Below are 22,701 nucleotides of genomic sequence, written 5' to 3' on the forward strand. Positions count from 1 at the left end.
TGCATGATCATAAATGAATAACAGGTAACACACGCTCTTTCTTCTCTCTTTTTGATATATACAAATATTTTGTAACAACTTAAATTATTAAACAAATATTATTAAATTATGGGTAAATTGCAAACAAAGCATAATTATTCGGTCCCTATGATGTTGAAATAGCTAAGTCAACATATAATTCTATATCTCGTGTTCTACATTTCAATATCGCGATTTTCAAAGCTCATTTTGAATAAATATTAAGACACTGACGATCGAACAGATATATTACACACAGTAATCACGTTTCATGGATTGAATAATGGAAACATAATTTTAGGGATGAAGGAGGAGGGCAAACATTTATGCTCCATTCATGATTTCGATATCCAGATATTCGTTGTGTGTGTATATATATTCTTACTAAAGTATCTATTTATTATAAGAACTTCATTTATCCAACAGCATATTTTTAAACCATTGTACAAGACGAGATCTGAGAAATTTATCGGAAAAACTATCATCGATCTATCATCGTATAGATCATTATGCTGATACATCATAGGATTTCACGGTACCTTAGACAGTCATAGCACTCACGAAAGTGCAGATATAATATATAATACACATAAATATGTTACACATCGTTACTTTACGAATATATATACATGCGGATACAGTTTCGTTTGTTTTGCTATACATTTAGATGCGTATATATACGCACGTATACTTTGAGCGTATTATTTTCCACACAGGCTGTTCGATGGCTGCGACTAGATAGCTTTTATCCTGTGATTACTTTCTTGAAAATATATGCAAATATATTGATAAAACGAGAAATTAAATATGAAATATATTATATTTATTATTATAAAATTATTTTTAAAATATATCACATATGTATATATTGTAATAGAAAAGTGATTAAGAAATTATAATACATTTTAATCATTCTATTATATGTAAATATGTAGTTTTTTATATATAATTTACCTGCGGAATACTCCAAAATTCATTATCTTAATAACAGTTTCAAGTAATTCTAGTTGTTGTTTATACATGAAAAAGAATAATTATTACATTCTGGCAAGGAAATAAAATCTCGCAATAAAATCTCGGAAATATAGAAAGCGAGGATAAAAGATATCTTTAACAATCGATCGAGCCTAAAATAAATTTATCTAATATGTCTAATAAAATCGGGCTTATAATGTAAAACACACACTATTAGCGCACCAAATGTTCCCTTTAATACTGATACCATTAATGCTCACACACACAGTCGTTTTAGATTAATCGTATTGTGTAACTTTTTTCTGTAATTTATATAGTTTCCTTAAATTTTATGAGAAGCAGAAGAAAATAGTTTACAATTTTATCAATTTTATGAACATTATTATTATTGTCAAAAAAATAATTTGCGTAATGAATTAAAAATATGCTATTAAATATACATTCACAAATAATTATTACAAAAGACAATAAATCAAAAAGACAATAAATTTGCATGACAAAACATTACTTTTTGAAATAAATAATTTATATTTTTACGGGTAAAGCTAATTTTAAGCATCAAGAGAGGGGACAGGATATTTTATTTTATAATTATTTTACATATATAAGTTTCTCATTTTGATATAACATATATTTATTTATTTAATATATCTTGGAAATATGCATTTTTTTAAATATTATTCTGTTCTTTTTTTAAAAAGAGGTCTCTTCTTCTAAAAAATTATTCTTTGGACTCTTTGATCTTGTTAGATACTACTTTACGTATGTGTGATTAAAAAATATATAATAGACGAATATTAACATATAAATAATTTGAACAAAATACAGATTGTTTTATCATATAATACTTAGCATTGAAAATTGTCGATCTTATTTATAACATTGTTTCTTAATGTGAAAAAGAATCATTTTTGAATAATTCGTAAGATATATAAGTGATTGCACGAAGTTAAATTCATAATAATGAATAGTATGTGTATACTTTGTGAAATTTATGAATTAATTTATATAGTAGAAGAACCAACGCATTATCAGTTCTTTCTTATTGGACGGTGTAAGAAAATTACATGAGATTTATCGCAGATAATATTATGAAAATATTACAGAAAATATTTGTTGCCTTTGTATAATTTTGTTTTACTATAAAAATTTCTATATTTTTTATATGATAAAATACTTATATAATTTTATATATAAGATATCTCAAAACCAAAGTTTTGTTTCTTTAAAAAGCGAATTTTAATAATATCAAATTAATTATTTTGAAAGGCAATTTTATTAAATTAAATTTAAAAATTTTTAATGCACTATAAAATGAAAAATTTAGAATTGTTTTGCATTTTAATTGAAAATTTATAATTAAATAATATTTAATATATTCTGTCGAATATTAAATATTTATTTATATCAAATATTTTATTATTAAATATAAAATAATAATCTGAGATATCCCGTATATACGTACATATATACATGCACGCTTCTCAGTATATATATATATATATATACATATATATATATATGTATGTATATACATATGTATATAAAATTCTATTGAAACAAAAATTATAGGAATTGAATGGTTAAAAATAGGTACAAATGTGTTATTTTTCATTTATATATATATATATATATATATATATATATATATATATATATATATCACTGACAACTTCTAATTAAAAATTAAAAATACTTTACAATTATAGCACAGATGTGCTCATCTTATTTTTATTACAAGGAACTATGAAATAAAGCTATTTTGTGTGAAATTTTGCAATATGAGATCGTTCATTTATAATTATCATTATATTTCATGTAGAAAAAATTATAGATTATCGAATCGAAAAGACACCAATCCATTAGATCAAACATATCAGTATAATTTTATTTTTACTTTAAGATAATTGTCATGTTCTTAATTATCATGTCGTATTGAAAGCAGGCTGATCTTTAAATAATACCAATGAAAATTGATTGTAAAAAATATTATTACATACAAACGATATTAAAGCGTACATGTATTATAAAAGCGAAAATTTTTGAAGAATAAGAAAGTTCCTACAATCATTTCTGCAATCAATCCTGCATTCATTATTAGATTTTCTTTTTCGCAAAAAGTATTACGAAGAAGGTATAACTTGGATATATGTAATTTATGTATTTTTAAATTGGTATACATTCCTGCAAAAATAATAATTGTGAATTTTCTATATTATTTGTAAAAAAAATGAGAAGTTCTTTTTGTAATAATCAATCGTTAGTGTAGGCAAGTAAAATTATTAAAAGTCTTCCGACGTAAAATATAAATCTGCAAAGAAATTGATGCGACCACATCTCAGATATCGTGAACTTTAAACCAGAGAGACCATGACGCGTTTCCGCGACGTAGAATGTAACATAGTAAAGTGCCCACTTCTGCGAGAGGATTGGGCCGTCAGGGATGTTGTCACGGTCGTTCTTGTACTATTATTCGTCGCTCCGATACCGAAGCAGTGATGCGAATTTGTCGGGCACCAACCCGAAATCCAAGAGATTGCCTGCATGTTCCTATCGAGCAATAATTGCTTTAAGAGATAGCGGAAAATTATTGCGACGTCGGACCTTTTATTCTGAGAAAATATTATGTCCATCGCGAATATTGCTTCGAAAATAAGAAATTTGAACATTATATAAAAAAATATCTTTTGCAGCAAATTTTACAGCTATCTTGATGATAGCTTTTGTGAATTAAACATTTTTATCTGTTACTTAATATTATAAAAATTATTAATATTTTAGGACTATGATAGGTGTTCTTCCATAAGAATTTTTATCTCATATTTAAGAAAAATGCTCTTAACGTTTCAAATAGATTCGAATCGAATAGCAAAATTAATTTTAAGATTATAACTATAATTATATGTAATTTATAATTAATGTACTCACCGTACAGTTTTACAAAACGGAGTACTGAACAGACAATAAATGATTGGATTAGCGGCTGAATTGAGCGGCGTCAAACTTTGTATGAAAGTGGCGATTGCGATATTTGTTTGAGTTTTTGGTACATGTCCATAAACTTGAAGAAGATCAAAGACTATATATGGACTCCAGCAAAGGATAAACACTGAAATATAAAATTGTTCTTCGCTTACATTGTATCATATATACTAATTTATATTACGTTTATAATACAACGTTATTATGAAATTTGCAGAAATATGCAAACATTAGAATAAGAATCCACAGATATTATTATAATATTTGAAAAATAAAAAATATACATAATTAAAATATTAATAAAAGAAATTATAAAAAATTATTAAAAAAATTATATCATACGATAAAAATATATTTATCTAGCATAACCCAAAAGTAAAAAAGACATACTATTTTTATATAATAAAAATGTTATAAATAAAATACTATTAAATTTACACTGTTAATTTCATTTAAGAGAATTGCCGTTTCTATCTTACATTACAAAGAGCGTTACAAAAATTCTGAGAGAATTTTAAATTTGTGTCAATTTCAATTTAAATAATTCATTTAAATAATGAATAGTGAGATATTTATCTCTTTGAATCATACTTTAATTTATATCGTAGTTTTCGTTTTAGAGATAGCATATAATTGCCGATATAAAATATATAGACGATTATATTTGACTTGATCGCTTTTGATCGAAATGTTTATTAAATCATTAATGACTTTTCTTTAAATATCTCTATTCTTTGGAAATGTCTTTGTTTAATTTTTGTGATACATTACTATTATTTAATTTATTAAGTACTTAAATCATCAGACTGATGCCATTTCAATATAACATTAAATTGAACTCATATAACTGTATGGATAATAATATATGTAAGATAATTCGTAAAAGTAATTATATATTTTATTAAAAATTAATTATATATAATTATTAATTATATATACTATATATATAATTAATATATATACATATATATATATATATATATATATATATATATAATTATATATTTTATTAAAAATTTAATAAAATATATTAAAAATATTTTTATAATTTGTAATAAAATTAATTCATTAAAAATCTTTGCTTTATAATCGATTAAAATTTAAGAACTATTAGTATTTGGACAGTCTTGTGAAAAAAATGATTTTTAATTTATCAGATAATTTTTTATGTGGAAATTAAAGAAGTTATGAGATATTATATTTTGACAGATACGATATAGACTTAATAGATATAATCTTCTTTTATTTTTCAATAAATCCACGACCAAAAAAGAATTAAGTACTATCATTTCACCGATATTGGAAAAGCTACAAGTTGAGAGAAGATATCAGTCTCAAACAGGAAAAAGGCAGAACATCTGACGCACGGTAAAATAACTTTTCTAACTAAAAAAGCAAAGCACCTTCAAAACTGTTCTTACGGCTAATTCATTTCTTGTTTGAGAACATCTATCTTCTGGCTTTTCTGTTTATCCAATATTATTCTAATGTATTACCGATCTATAAATAATGAGAAATCACATTGAATTCATTAATATGTATAATTTTGGAAATATTGTTACATCTACAATCTGATAGAATAATTCAAAGAAATGATTCAATAAAGTAAGGCGACAGTAATTTTGTCAATTTAAAGAATGTTTGCAACAATTAAAATATTATAAAAGAATTTTTTAGAAAAGATTACAGTTCATTTTCTTATACGACACAAAATGCCGACAAACTTTTTAGGACTTCTAAGATTAAATATATAACTTCTTAAATATATAATATATAATAAATAATAATATATAGTAAATACATAAACATATATATATATATATATATATAAAATAAACAAATAGATATGATAAACAAATATATAATATATAAATCAACATAATTTTATGTTTCTTAAAGAAAATTAAGCGAACATATAAAAATTTAATATCTCTGGATGTAATTTTGATGTAATATTCTTTTTATGTAAAATTATATTTATAATTTGTTAAAGTTGCATTATATTAGCGATAATATTTAAAAAGCTTTATTGTTAAATTTATTTATTGTTTCATTTATTCACAAAATTATTTTACGCGTATCTGAGACTTTAATAATGTATTTATCTCCACGCTGCATTAAATAATTTTAAATTTAAACTTTCATTGTATGCTTTTATTATATGCTTTTGCATATTATTTGAGAATATTGTAATGATTTATCGAAAATTGATTTTCAATTTTGTGAGTAGTGTCTCTCTAATGATGCATGATTACGCAATTTAAATTTAATTAAACGTAAATCGAAGTATCTGATTCGTCATCGCGATGAGTGCAATACTTTAATGTCCCATCATAAACGTTTCTAAAGCAATGAATGATCGCATTGTGCGTCTCCTTTATAATTGACGGATGAATATATCTATTGTTATTTCGAGAATGGAAATATTGCTGGCATATAAATAATAGTATATACGAAAAGTTTATTGCTTCGATATATCGATACTTTTTGTAGTCGTTTTAAAAGAAACAGTCGTTAAAAGAAATTTATCACGTGAAAGTTTTAATATAAAACTTGTAAATTTGTAAACAAAATAAAATTAATTTTTATATATTTTTTAGAAACTAATTTTTTATATTAAACATAAAATTTTGATTAAAAATATTTTTATTTAGTAAATCTATTAAAAAGGCAAAAAGAAGAAAATTTGATATCCTTATATTATTATAAAATATTTTATATCAAAATACTTTTAATGCTTATTTAAAAAAGAGAGAGTGAGCAAAATTTGTTAAATACTAAAAAATTTGCAAAAGTTAGAATATTTTTAATAATATACCGTTTTATTTAGTTATTGCTATTTTTTTGTAAAATTGCACTAATGATAATAGTTTCTAAAAAAATTAACATTTAACAATTATTTAATAAAAAAGTTAGCATTATCTTTTCACAAGCTGTTCAATAATTAAAAGATAATTTTAATAGCAGAAAATAGTACACAATTTACAATAATTTTAATAAGTAAAAGAGAAATATTAGTTTAAAATAAAAAATTTTTCGATTTATGGAAATATATGGATACTATCTCGAAATATCAAAAATAAAACGCATCATATGCGTAATCGCAAAAAAAAATATACGCACGATATATTATATACAATTTCAAATCAGAAAACGAGATTACGTTGCTGTTGTAACTGCAGCATTTACGCGAAATTTATTTTGTGTGCATTATTTCTTTGTTTTGTTTTCTTCCACTTTAGCGGATTTTACGGATTATCCTTTTCAGAAAACACCGAAAGGAAATACTTTTAGTATTTCTATCGAGTTTTATCGACGGTCGTCGTCAACTAAAAAGGAAGAAATTTTGCTGTTGTCAATTGAAGGGAACAAATTTGATTAGCTTCGATGATATTTTGTGCATGTAAAGTCAATTCTAGGATGAAAAGATAAGCATGCCATTCGTGAAAAAACTTCATACTGCAGCTGTTAAAATATATTAACAGCTACAATAAAATAACGCAAATGAGTAATTAAAATAAATGAATAAAAGTTTTAATAAAATTAAAACTAATGAATAAAAAACGTCTATTTAATTTTCTCTAAGAATGTCTAAAGATAAAATGTTGAGATTTATGAGGTATACTAGATACATATTACAATTATAAAAGAATATGTCACATATGATTAAAATTCATGTCGATTTATTATAGTTTGTTTTGTTATATAATCAAGTAAAATAATCTTCATGTAAAGGTATCTCTTTCTCTATAGGCACTGTATTTATATTCACAAAAATATATACATACACATACACACACACACACACACACACACACACACACACACACATATATATATATGTGTTATATATATATATATATATATAAGCTAATCAAAAGCTGATTAAATTGAGATCTCATCATTATTTGTAAAATAATTGAGTAGGTCTCATATTTTTGTCCGTCATTTATCAATTTAGTGCCGTGTTTTGTTCTCAGACACACTGTATATACAATTCTTTTTGTCTTTACATAGTTTTCGTATTCATATAAAAATATTGAATAGAGAATACAACCGTTTATTTCTTGTAGTGCGTCTTTTACGTTGCAAATAAAACGGCTCACTGATCTCGTATCAAAGATATAGAAAAAGATGATACGAGGTTGTTACTTTTTATTATCACAAAATAGACGCGCTGTCTTCTAGAATACCACTCCGTTTCTGTTATTACCATCCATGACGAAATATTCGTATACATACGTCAAAGCAAGAAAAGACACTCTTGAATATATACGTAGTCTGTCAGAATCTAAAAATTTGCTTTACATCTACGAACAACGCATGAATATAACAAGTAATCATAAAATTATGCGTTAAATCTTAAAGTATAACTTTACAAGTCAAGTCGAAGAAGTTTATGTAAATATTTGCTTGAAAAGATTTTCTTCAAGACTGTGAATCTCCTTTGAAGTGGATTTTGATGATGTAATAGAATTTGATACTATTTTCTATGTTATAATCATTTCTAGGTCTTGGTTTTATAATATTTAAATAAATATAAGTAACATTTTTATAAATTTATTTATAAAAATATGCTAAATAATAAAAAAAATATATGCTTTTTAATTTTATAGAAAGCATGCTTGTCATTCGAATATTATAAATCATCCACAATAGAATTAAGCTACACTTAAATTTATTGGACATTAAAGCTGCAACATATTTCCTACTCTTATGTTTTTACATTTTTAAATTTTTTATCTCTTATTATCAATTTGACAAATATATATGTATATATGTATATATATATATTTTTTTTTCTTACTTCTTTATAAATAAGATAATATAATTTCTTTTACGTTTACAACTAATTTACAAATAATTTAATTAAATAACATTGCGAACACTTCGCATTAGCAAAATTTCTGTAAATGATTTGCATCTTACCAAAAACTATCACGAAAGTCATCTTAACGGTTTTGATTTTCGCCCTGGGAATGAGACCTCTCGAAGACGCCCTTCGGGTATCTCTAGTCGGTCCCTGACGTAACGCTGCTCCTTGCGACCATATTGTAACCACGATGACTGTGTAACAGCCTCCTATTATCAGGGTGGGCGCTATAAAGAGGCTGAAACTCACTAGACTCATGTAGATCTTCCATTGGGTCGGGGAACCCAAATCGATCCAGCACTGTGTCGTACCCTATAAAAAGATCTTCTGTGATTAGGCTCACCTTGTGAGTATCACGCGCCTCCGATTTTCGATTACTGAAAGGTTCTTTCAAAAAATGGGAAAATGGGATATCGTAACGTTACCTAGTGATATATTTTATTTTCATAGTTTGAAAAAAAACATAATATAAAAAAATATTTTTGAATCATTTAAAACATTTTTAGCAACAATTTTGCAATGTCTATAGTTTTTAAGCAATTGCTGCATTCAAGAAATGTACCTGTATTCGTTTCTCTTCGTATAGAAATATTATTGGCATACTGAATAACGCTGATAGAGCCCAAGCCGTAATTACCAAAGCTCGAGCTCTCCACCCTATGATTAAAAATAATACATCAATCTTCAAATTAATTTATTTTAATACATGCTAATTAATACATGCACATAATGAGAAAAATAATTGTACCTAACAAATATTAGAAATATGACACGAAATGTTTAGTTTGAGACAAGTTTATTTTTAACGTAAATACACATTTTTTTTATAAAAGTATTTATTATTTGATTGATTATTCTATTCTTGCTTATGTTACAATTTTTGTAGCAATCTATATATATATATATATATATATATATATATATATATATATATTTTTTTTTTTTTTTTTTTTTTAATAATCCAAGATACATATAAACATGTTACTTTAGAGTATAGCAAAAGTTCTATCTTTTTTTAATAGAATCAAGACAACAAATTGTTCTGTGAATCTGTTATGTAATTAGCACTGATCTGTAATATAAGAATCGATAAAAATATTACTCTTATATTAATTCGTTGATGGTTGAATATCAAGAAATGTTCGAACATGATTGTAATTTAGAATCGGACATCTTCGATTTCCAGCCACGAGACAAGCCACGAAAATGTCGATAGAAGACAGAAGATAAATTTTATATCAGTGCGAGATACACATTGCAACAATCTGTGAGATACCTCGATGTGATAGACATAACATTTCTAGTAGAAAAATAAAAGAATTCGGTGACTTTCCTTTCTCCACTCTTCATATCACGTCGAAAAAAAGAAGAAACCGACAAAAAAGTATGATTGACGTCAGAAGCATGCAATATTAATTTTGGAAAGAACCATTGTGTCACAAGTGCGTCACTAGAATAATAATCTGATTGTCGTTAGTCATTCGACAGATATTATTGTTGTTTGCTAAAATAATAGTATTTTTGTGGAAAATCTGATAAATGTGTGCCATCGATTTTCACTAATTTTCACTTTAAAACTATCTATCAAATTCTGCGAGTAAAAATATGCAGCATCTATTATATAGGAGTCAAGGCAATTTCTTAGCAGTAAATATGAAAAATAAAATATAGGAAAGGAAAAGAGAAATGGTGATTCTCAATACCCTATTTCTCGTGACATAAATGCGAAAATAAATGCATTTCATTGCGAAGTGAACGTTACTCTGTATGAGATTGATAGATATCTGTAACATAATCTTTGATCTACCATGATCAGAAACATATGGTTAAAAACACATATTGAAACCGCGTTACAAACAACTCCATTATTGTATAATTACGATTAAATCAGCATGAAAATAATGACTAATTATAAGGGGATTTATTCTTTTTCTCACTGTTAATCATAAAATATTTACATTTTTATTAACATTATTCTCCCTTCATTATTATCGTTTCAAATTTTCCTTATTTTATACAAATATTTGTTCTTATTTTTTACTAATTTTAAATTATCTAAAAAGAGAGCGAGTCTCTCAAATAATATTTTTTTCTTTTAATATTGTTAATTAACTGTATTATGTATAAGCTTTTAAAATATTTTTCTTTATTTATTAAAGGCAATTAAAAATTTTCCCATATAAAGACGAGAATGGCATTTTCACTTTGAAATATCGAACGCCTCGTGACGCATTATATATTTCACGAAGTTGAAACTAAATTAATAATAAGTTTAGCTCAGTAGTGCTGCTTTGTAAGGGGATCTAACATTAAAGACCGAGATCATATGCGCGCTAATGTACTCACAGCTGCCCGAGAAATTCATCGGGCGAGTGATGGCATCGTATCTGTCGATTGACAAAGCCACAAGGACATAAGTCGAGCTGTAGGTCACTACGGCCTGCATAAACCTTATCAGCTTGCAAGCTACATTTCCCGCGTACCACGTGACCGTCGTTCTCCAGATTATGTCTGTCAGTACGGATATTAGGCCAACTAGTAGATCTGCAACAAGATACATAATCATGGATTGTGATATATGTATATTGTTCATAAATCGATGTTCATTATCAGTGCTTCGTCATCAATATATGGTTTCTCTATTCTAAATTTCTCAAATACCTGAAGTCACCAAGTATAAAATATATGGATATATTAATTAATATAATATATGTAAAATATATAAAATATATAAAATAAAATTCTTTTCGTAATAGGATTAATCTATAGATTTTCGTTTGCATATTTACAGACAAATTGAATTTTCGTTTGCACATAAGTAGAAAAAAAGATATTAAGAAAAAAAGCTTAAGGGACTTACTTCATATTCAAAGAAGTTCAAATTTTTTCAAATCTTTCTAAAAGCATGTCATACAGAAACAGGAGAATCTTAAAAGAACGTGATAGGAAACACTGAACGAATAAGCAATGAGCAAAGAGCAGTGCGAGGAAAAAGAGTTGCCCATATATAAGCATAAAATTATATATGCCTATTTTATCTATATAAAAAATATATGTGCATATATATATATATATATATATATACATATATATATATATAATCATATTTAAAGTTATTAAAGTTGATATTGATTGAATTAATATGAGTAACTTCATATATAGAATAAAGGAGCTAACAAAGTGCCGCATTATTCTATATAATGTATGTAATATCAATTTTTACATATATATATATATATATATATATATATATATATATGTAAATATTATATTATTTATATTTATGTAATTATAATTATATATATATTTTTTTATATTAATTTATATTACGCAATAAAAGTAAACAAATGGCGCACGCATACGCACGTTTTGTAATGTTCTAAGAAAAAAGTTATAATAGTTAATATTCTAAATAAAAAGTTAATAAAAATTTTTTCTTATCTTATTTATTTTGTATTTCATTTTTATTGTTACAAGATGTGCGTACGTGCATGCGCGCGCGCGCGCGCGCGCGTGTGTGTGTGTGTGTATGTGATTAATGTATTTGACTTGTAAAATTTTTGTATGTAATAACTTCGGGATTATTTTAACAAAGGGATATAAATGATACTGCGTTATACGCAAATTCTCGTGTGAAATTATATGTAAAATTTTAATAATACAAACGCATAAATTTTCGGAATCATAAGGTATTGCGTGATTGTTAATTAGCTTATGAAGCTATTTATAAAATGAAAATCTATTTTGACCACAGAGTAAATATTTCTCTAAATGTGCAGTACATTATAATTAAAAATCGTTGACATACAGCACAAAATGTTGGCGTGTAGAGCGTGACAGAACGCGACATAAGTACGTCGGTAATTTTGATATTTCTATATTGTGACATTCGCGCGCGCGCGTATATCAAAAACGTCAGAAATTAAAGATTTTAAAACAATGTTTTTTCATAAAGTTATATTATATTATGTCTGTTTTGTAACAATTAATGCAAAAAAGGAGTTAAGTTAAGAATGAAATCTTAAAAAAATCGGTGCAAAGTTTTCATCAATTATTGAAATATACGAAATATACGAAATATACGAAATATTAAACAAAACTTATATTATTAGGTCTTTATTTAGATTTAAGCTATATCTATAAATATATAAAAATATTTGATATTACGTTGACATGACAATAATGTGTATATATATATATATATATATATATATATATATATATATACACATTATTGTCATGTCAACGTAATATCAAATATTTTTATATATTTATAGATTTATATTATATATTTTATATTTTTATAAATTTTAATGTCAACGATAATTCAGTTTTGGTGACGGTCAATGTGTGCATTGCTCTATTTGAGAATATAATTTTTATTATATTACTTTTATTAAAGTAACTGATATAAGATTTCAAAAAGACGATGGTGTTATATATAAACATGTAATTATACGTGTAATGTGTATAGCCTTACTTTTTTAAATACTATATCACATCCAACATATTTTTTAGTAGATTTTTATGAACTAAAATAATTAAGATTTTCTTTTATAGATGAATTGGAATGGATTTGTGGGTAAAACTTGAATTATAATGATCGTAATAGTATGTTATTTTATAATCTTGCATAAAAAATAGATTTCTTAATAATAATTTTAAAGAGCTTTATACATGCTTTTGATCTTAAAAACGGTTGGGAAAGAGAGAATGCAGCCACAATTCCTCGCTAACTCTGTAAATAAACCAAGCTGATCCCTTGTTTTTGTCGCTTATATTTCATCGACGAAATAGAATTCGATTTCACACCTTCGCGATTCGATAACACCAGTCGCAATATTAATGTCGAAATTGAAGAATAATTGCTTCCTGTATAATGGAAAATTGCGCCAGGAGTAATTAAACTAAAAAGCAATTTGTTACCATTAAAACATAATGGACTACATATATAGTGTCTAATAATTTTTTAGTTATATAATTTTAGTATATGTCTAATAATTTTTTACTTACATAAAGTTCATCTTAAGTGATGAAGTTTATTCTCCTTGAAAAATCTTTCTTTTTACCTATTTTAAAATAAACGATTTTATTGTTACGATTTATTAATGCTAGATCAATGTATAATTTTAATTCAAATTTTACATTATTGTTTTAGCGCGATTTCCAAAATTTTACAACAATTTTCCACAATATATCGGGAATATATATATATATATATATATATATATATATATATATATATTATTTTTTTTTTCAACGGATTTTAATACCTTCAATTTTGAGAATTTGCATTAACAATAGAGTATTCTAATTGAAGATTTTAGAACATATTCGCAATTCATTTACGAAAATCTTTCTTAGGAATGATCAAATTTGTTCGAGTTAATGGCTATATTTCAAAGTATTCCTATATATTTCCAACCTAGATGTTCTCAGATAATATTGAAATCCTTTGATATCTTTATGCTTCGCAACTTTATGGAATTGAATTTAATCAACTTTTCTCAATTTTATTTTATCGTCGGTTACTCATGTTCAACGTTTTAAACTATCAGTCAAAGATAGAAAAATTTTATTGCTTAATAAAAATGCAATTTTATTGCTCAATAAAATTAATAATGTATAGAACTCAATCAGTTTGCTGATCTCATAATGATTTAATTACTTTTAATAAATATAAAAATATATTTTTAATTTTTTTCTCAATTTTAAAATCTTGAGTTTTCTAAAAACAATTTTTAACTATTATCTGGAGAATTTTTCTCTTTATAATTTGAAAATGCATATTTTCTATAGCATATTATATATTATTTACATATTATTTCATATATATTTTATACTGTGTCATAAAAATATTCTTTTTTTCCATTTCATAGATATATTAGCTTTGTGATAAATGTTTTTTTAATGCTGCAAGTTATTATGCGAATAATATACGAGAAAGAGTAAATAGAATTAACGATTACCAAATTATTTGTTATTAAAATAGTAGAGATTTTAAATTATTTTGAATTAAAATTTTTCCATAATAGAAGTATAGTGTATATACAATATTATATTTATAAATATTATATGTATAATAATATATGTTTTTCTAATTGTTGTTAAAATATATTTAATTAGTCACAATTATAATATTACTGCAAAAAAAAGATATCTTTCTATTAATGTGTTTTGCTTGTGAGCAAAAACATATATATCAATATATATATGTAGATGGTTGCAACATAATACGACAAACTTTTACACCATATACGCGCGATCATCCGTGTTTCCAATATCCCGCAACGTAAAGATACGTTAGAAAAAGAAAGAGAAATGTTTATCTATAGAATATGTCTACAGAAAAGGATGTACTATCGTTTCCTCAGAGTCTGAATTAAAACAAACATTAAAAGCAAGAGAAATTTATGAGAAAAATTTTACATTCTATATATATAATTTATATAATAATTTATATATTTATGTATTTAGAATATTTTTTGCCCCCGTTTGTCGTTTAGATGATCATTGACACTACAGAAGTAAAAAAAATCTTGTTTCTTTTATTATTTCAAACTTTATTATAATTTTAACAGAATTAATAATACAAAATTTTTTGAAACTGTGTTACTCGCTTATATTATATGCAGTTCAATTTGTTGTCTAATTTGAAAAATCGATTTTTTGATAAAAAATATTAAAGTATTATCACTTTGAAATGTTAAAAATAAGTAATAACCACTTACCCGCAAATGCTAATTGTTTGATGAAAAAATCCATTCGGGATTTTCTGCGTTTTCCCAGCAGAAGTCCGGCGAGAACAGCAGTATTGCCAGCGACTATTACCGCAAATAACAGCCATAGTACTGCGAATTGTTCCGTCTATAAGGAAGAAAACGTTTGTTTCATTCTTATGAAAATATCAACTCAAAATTTTAATATAATTGGAAGCATTTTAATTCTTAAAAAGTTTTAGATTTCTTGATACATTTCAAAAAAAGTTCTAAATGGATTATAAAATGAGATTAAATTAAAAAATATCAACTTTAAATTTCCGTCATATGAAAATTGATAATAATTTTTTTCATTTTTTAAAATGAGATATATTTAAAAGCTACAATTCTTATATATATATTTAAAAGCCATAATTCTTATTTAATGGCTAGAAATCTTTTTAAAATGTATATGTAAGAAACTTTAGAACATTTTAAAAACTCTACATCAATTTTTTCTAGATTAAAATTTTTAAAATAGCATGTTTTGAATAAAATCACAGTTAGTTTTTTGCACATCGAAGACCATTTTCAAAATATATTTAAATTATAATTAAACATTTATTTTAAGAGAAAAAATACATATATTATTTAAAAGATTCTAATGTGTCATAAATATACTCATCTTAAAAATTGCAGATTATAATGTACTCAGAATATAAGATCACTCCGCAGTTACACAAATCTTTAATAATATATAGATGAATGAATAATATAGATTTACATGAGACACAGATACATTATTTTTGTATTGTATGTCGTAATCTCAATAACAATCTAATGAAATGTTAGATAGCCATTTACTAATCACTTGCATTATCCAAATAATCGGTTTTGATGGTTAGTTTGATGCTTGTGGTCTTGCATCGTATACATTGCGAACTGTTTAACGAGGGTGACGTTTGAGTGTTAATTTCATCATTTGCATTTCCACTATGCATAGAATAGCAACCTAATTTACTTCAGAATATGCGGCCGATATGATATGTAGCATAATTCGATGGTAACGAATAGCTAATTAGGATATTTCTAATTAGGAGAATCCTACAACTCTTTGATGCATTCAGACACTCATATGTATATTCTATTCCATAGATAACAACAATATTTTAGTTACAGCAAACCTTAAAGATTATAGATAATAAATTATCTTTTGACTTCAGATATTGGTGTTAAAAATTTTAAGCTTATTATTAATCTAATCTTTTATGCTTATTTACTACTAATTGAAAAAATAGCAAAGAACAAACAAAATATGGCAAATAATTTATAAATTATTTATTATTCATATTATTTTCAGACGTATTGTTTGTTTTTTTTTTCATTTTCGTGAAAATAATTTATTCTAAATTATCATCTAATATAACGCATATATATATATATATATATATATATATATATATATATATATATATATATAATATTTTAGTTTTTATTTTAAAATATTTCAAATATCTATAATAAAATATTTTTTAGTAATTGATATATATATATATATATATATATATATATATATATATATATATATATCAATTACTAAAAAATATTTTATTATAGAAAATTATATTATATAGAATTTTATATATAATTTATGTGTAAAATTTTTGTTATATTACTCAATAATGTGAATAATGTAAAGTGAATCATTATAGCGCTTCCAATTTTTATATTATGTACGTAGTAAGTATATTTAATCAAAATTACAATTTTTTTTCAGTGTAATATTTATTTATATAATATTGAATAAAAGATTACATGACGATAATTTTCTTTAATAAAGAAAAATTGAAATCTAATTCACAGATGTTACAATAATAAATGATAATGAGAAAATTACTATATATAATAATCATTACCAAAATTATACTGCTATCCTCAGATTCCGCAAATTAAGTGCAAATACAATCAATTAATATTTTTATAAATCTAATGTGTATAAAACAAAGTGTCTAAATTCATTAATTATAGAATTAATTATTACACGCAATCAATTTTTTTTGCCTTCTGTCTTCATTAAACAGATTTAATATTGTAAATTGTAATGATCAAAAAGTATTTTTTTAAATACAAATTTTTAATAAATTTAATCAAAAAATCTAATTCTTATATATGAAGCATATAAATAAATAAATAATCGTATTATTATGAAATATTTTATAAAATACTAATATATGTATATGTATATATATATATATATATATATATATATATATATATACATATATTAGTACATATACATATATTAGTATTTTATAAAATATTTCATAATAATACGATTATTTATTTATTTATATGCTTCATATATAAGAATTAGATTTTTTGATTAAATTTATTAAAAATTTGTATTTAAAAAAATACTTTTTGATCATTACAATTTACAATATTAAATCTGTTTAATGAAGACAGAAGGCAAAAAAAATTGATTGCGTGTAATAATTAATTCTATAATTAATGAATTTAGACACTTTGTTTTATACACATTAGATTTATAAAAATATTAATTGATTGTATTTGCACTTAATTTGCGGAATCTGAGGATAGCAGTATAATTTTGGTAATGATTATTATATATAGTAATTTTCTCATTATCATTTATTATTGTAACATCTGTGAATTAGATTTCAATTTTTCTTTATTAAAGAAAATTATCGTCATGTAATCTTTTATTCAATATTATATAAATAAATATTACACTGAAAAAAAATTGTAATTTTGATTAAATATACTTACTACGTACATAATATAAAAATTGGAAGCGCTATAATGATTCACTTTACATTATTCACATTATTGAGTAATATAACAAAAATTTTACACATAAATTATATATAAAATTCTATATAATATAATTTTCTCTCTCATAATATAATTTTCCGTCTCACAAATTATATTATATTATATTATAAATTATATTATAAATTATATTATATCATAAATTTATGTAACACAACCCCCCATGGGTACATCTTGACGCGGTGGGGTGGCTCCGTACCTGGACGGTGCCTTAAGGATATTAAGATTCTTAGTATTCTAAAGGTCTACTGTGAAGGGGAAGCTAAGTACCCATTTTTGCATAGCTTTGCCACGATTCCTAATGGCTCATATGTGGCACTCGGGACCTTTTGTGCCGTTGGAGCCGTCATCGTGCGCGGATGGTATCGTCGTTTCCGCGTTTTCGCGTTATCGCGTTGTCGTGTTAAATTGGACTGATATTCCGATTCCATCAATCGATAGTTTTCTTTCGTTTCGGACCTAACTTTTACTCGGAGATAACATTGAATTCTCGACCTGTTGACTCGATTGTGATTCTTGGTGTGAAACAGGAATCTCAATCCGTAATTCGTACCGAAATTCGGGAGTGCCTTCAAAGTATCACGCGTACAAGTGCGGAGATAGCGATAAAAGTATTGCACGTAATAAGTGCGGGAGTGCCGATAAAAGTATCAAGGCAATATCTGACACGGTGGGCCGTGCTATAGCTCGAGCGGTCGAGCGCTTCTCTCATTCGTCCGATTTTAATAATTAATATTTCTATTATTATTGCAAAAATCGTTACATGGAGTAGGACTTCTTTATTTAATTTACTACACTCTACCTCCTCATAAGTGCGTGAGGTAGTGCTCAGGGACACCCTGTGTGTGTGTGTGTGTATGTGTCTGTGTGTGTGTGTGTGTGTCTGTGTGTGTGTGTGTGTGTGTATATAGGCATATACACATATACACATATAAAGGACTATGAAGAAGATATATATATATATATCTTCTTCATAGTCCTTTTGTTCGTGTCCGAACATGGTGATCTCTCTCTTTCATATACCTGTGTTGCGCACCAGATTATCACACGTATATACAGTGTGTCCCGAAACTAACGCTTGATATTTTAAAGGCAGATTCTCTGGCCAATTTAAAAACGATTTTTCCTCAGCGAAAATGTCGCGGCACTAATAGTTTTCGAGTTATATATATATATATATATATATGTAATCTAAATTAGTTAAAATAAAGTTCAACTAGTTTAATTGAAATTTAATTGGAGTGATAAATTAGAAATAAGTTGAGAAGTTTATCTGTTTCAATATAATTTGTTTCTTACAATTAGTCCTGAAAAGTTTTATAAGTAAACTTTACACATGAGAAAAGATGAAAATTCCGAAATTCCAATGTCCAATCTATCACAATCCGCCTGCCTAGCGGATTACATGCCTTCTGGCTTGACAGAAGTCACCGACATTGGTATTTTTTTCCAAATGGGTGAATGACTTCGTATCCACCCATAGGGCGAAAAGAATATCGCCGAATCAACGAAAATCTTGAGACCATAGTATTACGTGTTCCATTTGTCTGCCTCTCTTTTTTCTCCGCACTCAGCACTAAATTTATGTTTCTATTCCGCAAACTGCGAATTCCGATGAGACTTATATGACAAACGATTTAGGTCACTTTAGATTTTGTTAAGATTCCTATATCGTACTTGATCGGAGTATCGGAATATTTTATTTACGTGGATTATCCATTTGATCATAAAAAAAAGAATTATTCGCTTTTTATTTAAAATTCTGTTCATACAATTAATGATTTTCAAGATAATTAACTCTTCCGGGATTTTTATTGTATCCTATATATCGTTGTTTAACATGATGAAGATATAATTTATAATATATTTATATGTGACTATAGAATGTGGACTACATGGTAACATATATTATCAAACATGTAATGTTTGATTCCATGGAAAATATAGATTTTATAAATTATTATCAATATATATTCAGAAATTTCAATGCTTATATACATATTTATTCGTAATTAATAACCAAAATATAAATTAGATATATGCAGAATACTATTCAATATTTTATCAATTGTAGATTTCCTTTTATGGTAGCTTACATAAGCAGTCCAAAATAAAAAGTAATTAATTTTAGCAAATATATATATAATATTTGATATGCATGATAATATATATATATATATATATATATGATTATGCATATCAATCCATGCTTCACAAACATTTCTAATCTTAAATTGCTTATTAAAAGCGTTGTAGAATCTATGGTTGTTTTGTATACATCGTATATTAAAAGCTATTGTTTGTGTAAACTATGCTGCCTTAATATTGCGGCATCGGTTCGATTCATCAGTATCAACCGAGAGAAAATTGCACAATGTCTAGAATAGTATGTACGCTGCAACTCGCGATTCTCTATTTGTATCCGGTCGCTTTCCGATTTCAAAATGCAATTATTCATGTCACTTGCAAGCTCAAGCATCGATCGTCTGATAAAATTTTGTTGCGCACGAGATTTGTATGCAAAGTTTCGGATTGTGGCTACGATCTATGGATTATATTTTTATGCTGTTTTCTCTATAATATTATTATATAATGTACTAAGAAAGAGAGAAAAAGAGAGAGAGAATAGCTAATTATAAGGTGCAAAAAGTTGAAATGAAATGAAAAGAGAACTATCCTATTCTAAACAAATATATTACAATTAAATTTATAAAGTTTTTCTCCATAAATGTATGTAATTGAATTAATTTTAAGAACAGCATTAAATATTGACTGTTTTAAATAACTTCAATCACAAAATTTTGATTATTTTTTTCTGTATTTATATAATATTAAGAATTATATAATACATGTTTGCATGCCCGACAAAAGGCCTTTCTACCGCTGATTGTTCATTATTACATGACATTTACGATTAGTATATAAATAAAATCGCATAACACATGAGATGTCGCTTATTAGAAGCATCGAAACGCCTGTTCCGACTAAGAAGTGCTGAAGTTTATCGATCAATAACAACTGATTACCTGAGGCAGAGTCATAAATATATTATCAAGAGTTTCATAATTTCATTCATTAGCTGTTAAAATTAATGGAAAGAAGCTTCGATATCTATTACGTAAAATTATAAACGCTAATGAATGAAAAAAATCTGTATTTTTCTAATTTGAAAGAAAAGATTTGGCTCAAATAATTTCTATCTTTCTATTGTTAAAATAAATACTTTATAATATTGTATATATATATATATATATATATATATATATATATATATATATATATATATAACATAAATATATTATGTTATAATATACAATATTTGAGGATATCCTTATATTTTTTCATTACAAAAAATAGGTCTTAAATAAAAATTTTATATGAAAGTCTATTAATAACTAAATAATTAAAAAACATATGATTTTATTAATTTACATTATTTCTTCAAATCAATGATCAAGTATAAATTTTAAAATATATATTATTTAATAATACAATAAAATCTTGTATACAAGTAACAATATTTATATATACAAGAAGAATATAACAATATAATATAAAATATTATATAACATTATTTTGATAATTTTAATATTAAATTTATATTATTTATAAATTTAAGATATAATGTATTAACATTTTTATATCTAATTTTAAATTCAAAATGGTGTTAATCGAGGCCTTCTATCATTTCTAAGAGATCTCGCCTAATGGAGGCGAAGGCATGCCGAAAGGTGTTTTGGATCGAGTGCATCTCACGCTAACCATGAGATATTCCCTGACATACAAATCAAACGGCATAATAGCTCCGACGACACATCATTTAAGTGGATTCGTACGATTTAGTATCGATGGACGAAACGGGGATAACAAGACGACAAGCTCTTATCCGTGCGGTTTCCATAGTCAACCCGCGAGGTGAGTACTTTATAAAGCACTTAGCCGTATTACACAGCGTAATTTCGCTGATCATAAAAAATTCCCTTGATTTACGATCTCGTTTCGCAGTTACGTACGCGAATACGGGGTGTACGCTTTTCTGTACGGTATCGATGAAAGAAAGCCGACACGACGGCGAGCGCAAAACGTTAACCCATTTAATCCACCGCGAATTGAAGTCACTTCCCATAAAAATCTGTTGCACGTAATTGAACGTTGGCGTAACTCGTCGACGACAACCGTATTGAGTAGCAAACGGTTGTTAAGCAGATTCATGGTGACTTTACGAAGCGGTGGATGAAATTGATAAGTAAAAATAAGATTGATATTTATGATTAATATAAAAATAATAATATGTCATTTTAT

The 22,701-nt window shown here is 25.4% G+C and overlaps 2 protein-coding genes across 4 annotated transcripts in view; one reads left to right on the forward strand and one right to left on the reverse strand.

Annotated features, from left to right (window-relative positions):
• Nucleotides 1–22,701, forward strand: part of LOC145972622 (uncharacterized) — a 61,106-nt gene that overhangs the window by 9,525 nt on the left and 28,880 nt on the right. For 2 of the 3 annotated variants that reach the window (XM_083101348.1, XM_083101347.1), the window contains 2 exons: nucleotides 22,095–22,314; nucleotides 22,405–22,645. In XM_083101348.1, the coding sequence (XP_082957474.1) occupies nucleotides 22,121–22,314; nucleotides 22,405–22,636 (426 nt within the window). In that variant the 5' untranslated portion in view covers nucleotides 22,095–22,120 and the 3' untranslated portion in view covers nucleotides 22,637–22,645. The remainder of the gene's footprint in view (nucleotides 1–22,094; nucleotides 22,315–22,404; nucleotides 22,646–22,701) is intronic. The other variant, XM_083101349.1, reaches the window with a different exon arrangement.
• The window catches only part of Ccap-r (Crustacean cardioactive peptide receptor), a 66,130-nt gene continuing 46,194 nt past the window's right edge, over nucleotides 2,766–22,701 (reverse strand). Inside the window, exons 4-9 of the mRNA XM_083101335.1 lie at nucleotides 15,580–15,715; nucleotides 11,195–11,392; nucleotides 9,411–9,505; nucleotides 8,905–9,160; nucleotides 3,922–4,102; nucleotides 2,766–3,543 (exon numbers count right to left, since the gene is read on the reverse strand). Coding sequence (XP_082957461.1) covers nucleotides 3,348–3,543; nucleotides 3,922–4,102; nucleotides 8,905–9,160; nucleotides 9,411–9,505; nucleotides 11,195–11,392; nucleotides 15,580–15,715 — 1,062 coding nt within the window. The 3' untranslated portion in view covers nucleotides 2,766–3,347. The remainder of the gene's footprint in view (nucleotides 3,544–3,921; nucleotides 4,103–8,904; nucleotides 9,161–9,410; nucleotides 9,506–11,194; nucleotides 11,393–15,579; nucleotides 15,716–22,701) is intronic.

The sequence above is a fragment of the Camponotus vicinus genome, unplaced genomic scaffold (assembly GCF_025532165.1).
Source record: "Camponotus vicinus isolate PSW18456_S1 unplaced genomic scaffold, iyCamVici1.0 SCAF_6, whole genome shotgun sequence".
Classification (NCBI taxonomy): Eukaryota; Metazoa; Arthropoda; class Insecta; order Hymenoptera; family Formicidae; genus Camponotus; species Camponotus vicinus.